Source organism: Saccopteryx leptura, chromosome X (assembly GCF_036850995.1).
Source record: "Saccopteryx leptura isolate mSacLep1 chromosome X, mSacLep1_pri_phased_curated, whole genome shotgun sequence".
Lineage (NCBI taxonomy): Eukaryota > Metazoa > Chordata > Mammalia > Chiroptera > Emballonuridae > Saccopteryx > Saccopteryx leptura.
In genome coordinates, this window is record NC_089516.1 from 35930657 (window position 1) to 35937249 (window position 6593).

Consider the following 6593-nt stretch of genomic DNA (forward strand, 5'->3'; position numbering starts at 1 on the left):
CCCTGCCCTGTCTTCCTCGCCGGGCAATGGAACTCGGGGCCACTCCTCTCTAGAGACAGGGCACTATTTCGAGACGTCTCCCTAGCCGCGCCTGCACCGAGTCTGGCGCTGGGACTTCAGCCCCAACCCGCCTTCCCCTTCTAGGGTCTGCGACGGTCTGCAGCCGCCGGGGCTCGCGGGCAAGAGGTACCCAGCCCCTGCCCGGAGCTGGGACGCAGGCTCGACGTGCGATTTCGCTTTCGGTGGATCGGCCTTGCCTGCAGCCCGCAGCGCAGGGAGCGGCTGTATTTGGGGTGCACAGAGCCCCGGGGCTCTCAATAGCCACCCCACGGGCGGGAACCCGAGGACCCGAGGGCGGGCGGGCGACGCCCCTACTCACATAGCGCTGCAGTTTCCTCTCGGGGGGCGACTTGACAAGCCAGCCGGTGCACACAGCGTCGCCCGTGCTCATCGTGGCCGCCGCCGCCGAATCTTCCAGCTGGGTCAGCCGCCTGCGGCAGGAGGAAGTCGGGCCAGGGATGCCGACGGGGCGGGCCCAGCACCCGCCCGCCCAGCGCCGCCCTGTGCGGCAGCCGGGACCCCCGCCTCCGGCCGCCGCGCCCCCACACACACACAGGGGACGGGCGCCACCGCCCGCGGCGCGAGACCGCTGGGGAAGCAGGCTGCAAAGCGCGGGAAGCCCCTTCGAGCAAGAGCTCAGCCGAGTGGCCCTTCTGCGGGCCACGAGACAGCGCAGGAAAGGAACCCCGCAAAAGCACAGTACTGAACGTTCCCCCGTGCCTTCACCCCCACCCGTGACCAGTCACATCAAAAGGGATGGTCCAGGGGCCGCAGGGTACCGAAAGCCGAAACCCATGCTCCGCACCTGCTATGTATATAGTTAGGTAGTAAGAAAAGCATTGCTTCCTCTTTGACTTACCTGTTCCAATTGTTCATAGAAAAATGGTTCTTAGGGGGATGGAAGTTTTGCCACCCCTAAATATGCCTTCTGGGATACTGACTTTAAGCTGATTATTAAGAAATAAAAGACTCAGAAAGAACCTTTGACCCTCCCCCCTTTCCTGCCTAAGAGATTCAGATGGAAAAACCTAGTTTTAAAAAGTGAGAATAGTAAGAAGCTAGGAAAATTCCTTGAAAAGTAGAACGGGGAAATTGAGACAGATAACTGAAGAACCCGGCAGAACAATTTACAGCCAGACGCAGTGTCACCTCCTTAGAGATAACATCTAGGCCTCAATTGTGTTTTGGCACCAGACCCAGGTGGGCACCCCAGGCTGTGTGGCTGATGGCCCAGAGCCCTGGGGTTGGCCAATCAGTGGAGACTACAGCTCTGGGGTAGGGGGGAACACCTGGAAGAGTTGATGAATATTCTATTGAAATCCTCCCCTAAACTCAGTCTTTCAAATCCCTCCAAACAAAGGACCCAGCTTGTTTTCCTCAGAGCCTGCACCTTTTCATTTCCTCTTCCCCTGCCTCCCACCCCCCACACGTGTGTATCTCTTAAACTCAAATGGTCCTCACAAGACGTGCAACCGGGGAGATGGTGGGCGGCAGCAGCAGCTTATCCCAGGCATACCCCCCTGTACCTGTCTCCAAGGCCCCCATTTCTCTGCTCATTTTTTGCCCATGAGGTTTCCAGTGAGCCAAAGCAGCCTTGCTTAGGCTCTCTCTCGTGGCTGCTTCTATTCTAGGCCCTCCCTTGTTTTGCAGTCTCCAGCTTTAATAAACATACTCTCAAAATCACCTGGACTTGTGCTGTGAAATTTTTCCTGCACGAAGTCAAGAACCCGCACACTACCGGCTGGCCCTAGGCAGACCCTAAGGCAGGGGTCCCCAAACTTTTTACACAGGGGGCCAGTTTACTGTCCCTCAGACCATTGGAGGGCCGGACTAAACAAAAACTATGAACAAATCCCTATACACACTGCACATATCTTATTTTAAAGTAAAAAAAAAAAATGGGAACAAATACAATATTTAAAATAAAGAACAAGTAAATTTAAATCAACTAACTGACCAGTATTTCAATGGGAACTATGGGCCTGCTTTTGGCTAATGATGGTCAATGTGCTCCTCTCACTGACCACCAATGAAAGAGGTGCCCCTCTCGGAAGTGCGGCGGGGGGCCGGATAAATGGCCTCAGGGGGCTGCAGTTTGGGGATCCCTGCCCTAAGGGCCAGGTCCCCTGGGTGGGAACAAAAGCTCTCCTTAAAACAGGAGGCTGAAAATTCCATCAGTCATTGCAACCATCTCTAGGGGATAGTCATTCTACTAGTTCAGACACTATCCCACCTCAATATTCTGTCACCTCAATCAACCTTTATTTGACATGTATAAGATATAGAGAGAAGGGAGATTGGAAAAGTTCACATGCATACACACATGGAATTACTACAATCCTCATTTCTATAACTGGTCTTAAGACCATAATTGGCCTTTATAACTTCCTTCTTCCACTACCGTCCCTGTCCTACCAGGGCCTCACCTGGTCAGAATCCTCCACCTGGTGAATGGTTTTTATCTCCCACTCTCTTTCCTTTTTTCTTGAGAGAGAGACTGACAGACAGACGGACGGACGGATGGACAGAAAGGGAGAGAGATAAAAGCATCAACTCATAGTTGCTTCATTTTAGTTGTTCATTGATTGCTTCTCATACATGCCTTGGCCATGGGGGTCAAAGCTGAGCCAGTGACCCCTTGCTCAAGCCAGCAATCTTGGACCCAGAACTTTACTCCTAACAAGTCTGAATCCTCAGTGGTCCTGCCTGGACATAGCAGTAGGAGGTGCCCCAGAGGATCTTTTGGATTCAAGATATAGTCCTTCTTACCCAGCAACCCAATTTCCATATGATAATCAACATCAGCCATCCAAGCCAGTTCAGTAGACTCGTGGTTTGCCTGTTGGTTCAATGGCATAAAGATCCATAAATGGCCAAATTGCGATCTCCACTTGCATTTTTATGTAACCAATGTTGTGGCCCAGGTAGAAGCATTCCTACCTTGGGGACCAGCAGAGATCAAAGCTGTGGGTTTGGAAAGAGACAACTTCAGAGTTGATTATTAGGTGTGATAGTGAGAAAAGTCATGTCCACTTCCACCTCTTAATTCCTGGACCCATGAATTCTGGCTGTGAAAAAACAGCATCATATAGTGGTCACCAATTCAATGTATTTATCTTATCTTGTAAGACAGAACCTATGCCCTTCAGTGTATTTTTACCTGACTAGTTCAGTAACTGAGTCTTCAATTGACCAGTCATCCCAGGTGCTTCAGGGCAATGAGGTACATGGTAAGACTAGTGCAGTCTCTCAGCATGAACACTCTCGCACGTCTTTATTTATTTATTTATTAGATTTTATTTATTCATTTTAGAAGAGAGAGAAGTAGGGAAGGAGCAGGAAGCATCAACTCCCATATGTGCCTTGACCAGGCAAGCCCAGGGTTTCGAACCAGCGACCTCAGCGTTCCAGGTCGACCCTTTATCCACTGTACCACCACAGGTCAGACTGACACATGTCTTTTGTTGTATAATGATTTCCTTGGTTGGAAGTGCTATTATGTGAGATACTATGAAAGTGAATAAGGGTCAATAAGTCTATGGGTAGAAATGCTGGCAGAACTGTGGTTTGCAATAAGTGCCTTTCCAAATAAGGACAAATTGCTTCCCCTTCTAGATAAATGTAGTCTAATTTCATCAATCTGCCACCTTATAGGGGAGTCAGTGTTGGTCTCTGCTGTGGGCACATGCAGTGACTGTGACCATATTACTTGGTGCCAGTCCCTGGGAGCCTCACCACTCATTACGAATTCCCTTAAGTTTGCTCTCACCTCTGGAAAAAAAAAAAAAAGAAAAAAAAGAAATCCCCTCATTATACTCTCCTCAGTTCAACCCACCGAGTCTACCATCTGCTTCTTTCTGAGACCTTAACCAATATACCGATGATATTACAGGTGTGAGTCAAAGGAAAAGTGTAGAGGCCACAGAGATGTGAGCCACTTACTTGAACACCTTAGCTGTACCTTCCAGATCTGCTTGAGTCTGGTCTCAAATATTCCACTTGCATAGTATGACCAGTTAACACTCAGTTTCTCAGGAGCAGTTGAAGTTACATGGTGCCTTGGTGCCCCATGGTCAGGCATTCAGATTTTGCCACAACCCAGGAGCAAGCCAGAAGCTGCTGATCAAAAGGAAAATACTTCTTTTGTGATAGAGGACATTATTTGCTTCAAAACTCTAGTGGTCCGCTGTATGTTTCTCTTTCTGGGACTTACCAAAGACTCCATGTAGCCTTCCAGTGTGTCAAAGGGCTCTGCGTGATCATAAAGGTCAAGTGTCCTGGACTTGCTACAGAGACTTTCTTTACCCTGGGTCCTACTGAAAACATACAACCTTACAGATTACCTGCTTGCTGAAAGCACTGGTGTCACACAATTAAATGTGATATGTGTTGCCTGCAGAATCTGAAGAGCTCCACCAAAAGCCTCTTTCTGTGTAGTATGTATGAAGTACAGCAACTTGTTGAATACACAACGTGGTCCAGACCATCTCAAAACATCATTGAGGGGTAGGTTCTTGAGTTTTTATGGTTTTTATCTCCCACTCTCTTTCCTTTTTTCTTGAGAGAGAGAGAGAGAGAGAGACTGACATACAGACAGATGGACAGATAGAAAGGGAGAGAGAAAAAAAGCATCAACTCATAGTTGCTTCACTTTAGTTGTTCATTGATTGCTTCTCATACATGCCTTGACCATGGGAGTCAAAGCTGAACCAGTGACCCCTTGCTCAAGCCAGCAACCTTGGACTAAAGCCAGTGACCTTGGGATTCAAAGCAGTGACCTTCAGGTTCAAGCCAGTGACCTTAGCATCATGTTGATGATCTCACACTCAAGCCAGCAACCCCATGCTGAAGCTGGTGAGCCTACACTCAAGCCAAATGAGCCTGCATTCAAGCCAGTGACTGTGGGGTTTTGAACCTGAGTCATCAGCATCAGAATCCCAGGTTGATGTTCTATCAACTGTGCCACCACTGGTCAGGAAGCATATATGGGTTATTTATTTATTTAAGAGGGAGACAAAGAGAAGAACAGAGAGAGAAAGACAGGGACAGACAGGCAGGGAGAGAAATAAGAAGCACCAATTCTTTGTTGCGGCACTTTAGTTGTTCATTGATTGCTTTCTCATATGTGCCTTGACAGGGGTGGGAGGGAGCTACAGCAGAGTGAGTGACCCCTTGCTCAAGCCAGCAACCTTGGACTCAAGGCAGTCACCTTAGGCTTCAAGCCAGTGACCTTTGGGCTCAAGCCAGTGACCATGGGTCACGTCTATGATCCCACGCTCAAACCAGCAACCCCGCGTGCACTCAAGCCAGCAACCTTGGGGTTTCGAACGTGGGTCTTCTGCATCCTAGGCCGATGCTCTATGAACTGCTCCACCACCTGGTCAGGCTGCATATATGTGTCTTTTTTTTTTTTTTTGACAGAGACAGAGAGAGAGTCTGAGAGACAGACAGATAGGGACAGACAGACAGGAAGTGAGAGAGATGAGAAGCATCAATTCTTTGTTGCAGCTCCTCAGTTGTTCATAGATTGTGTTCTAATATGTGCCTTGATGGGGTGGCTACAGCAGAGTGAGTGACCCATTGCTCAAGCCAGCAACTTTGGGCTTCAAGCTAACAAACTTTGGGCTCATGTCTATGATCCCACACTCAAGCCAGCGACCCCAGGCTCAAGCTGGTAAGCCTGTGCTCAAGCCAGCAACCTCGGGGTTTTGATCCTGGGTCCTCCCCGTCCCAGTCCGACATTTCATCCACTGCGCCACCGCCTGGTCAGGCATATATGTGTCTTAATAAAGCATCTATGCTACCTCTTGAACACCAGGTCTAGTAAACAAAATGTCTTCAATGTAATGAACCAGACAGATGTTCACCATGATTGTAGTAGCTACAATCAAGTTCCATTCACGGCCTGATCTGTGGTGGTGCAGTGGATAGAGTGTCGACCTGGAACGTTGAGGTTGCCAGTTTGGAAGCCTGGACTTGCCTGGTCAAGGCACATATGGGAGTTGATGCTTCCTACTCCTCCCTCTTCTCTCTCTCTCTCTCCTCTCTAAGTGAATAAATAAAATCTTAAAAAAAAGAATAAATAAGGCCTGACCTGTGGTGGCACAGTGGATCAGGCGTCGACCTGGAACGTTGAGGTCGGTGGTTTGGAACCCTGGGCTTGCCCGGTCGGGGCACATATGGGAGTTGATGCTTCCTGATCCTCCCCCCTCTTCTCTCTCTCTCTCTCTTCTCTAAAATGAATAAATAAAAATAATTTTTAAAAAGAATAAATAAAGCCTGACCAGGCGGTGGCGCAGTGGATAAAGCATCAGACTGGGATGCGGAAGGACCCAGGTTCGAGACCTAAAGGTCGCCAGCTTGAGTGCGGGCTCATCTGGTTTGAGCAAGGCTCACCAGCTTGGACCCAAGGTCGCTGGCTCCAGCAAGCGGTTGCTCAGTCTGCTGAAGGCCCGCGGTCAAGGCACATGTGAGAAAACTATCAATGAACAACTACGGTGTTGCAACGCACAATGAAAAACTAATGTTTGATG

The 6593-nt window shown here is 49.1% G+C and overlaps 1 protein-coding gene across 1 annotated transcript in view; it reads right to left on the minus strand.

Annotated features, from left to right (window-relative positions):
- GAB3 (GRB2 associated binding protein 3) overlaps nt 1-461 on the minus strand; it is a 91934-nt gene extending 91473 nt beyond the window's left edge. Inside the window, exon 1 of the mRNA XM_066356156.1 lies at nt 380-461. Within this exon, the coding sequence (XP_066212253.1) occupies nt 380-451 (72 nt within the window). The 5' untranslated portion in view covers nt 452-461. The remainder of the gene's footprint in view (nt 1-379) is intronic.
- Between the last annotated feature and the right edge of the window lie 6132 nt (nt 462-6593).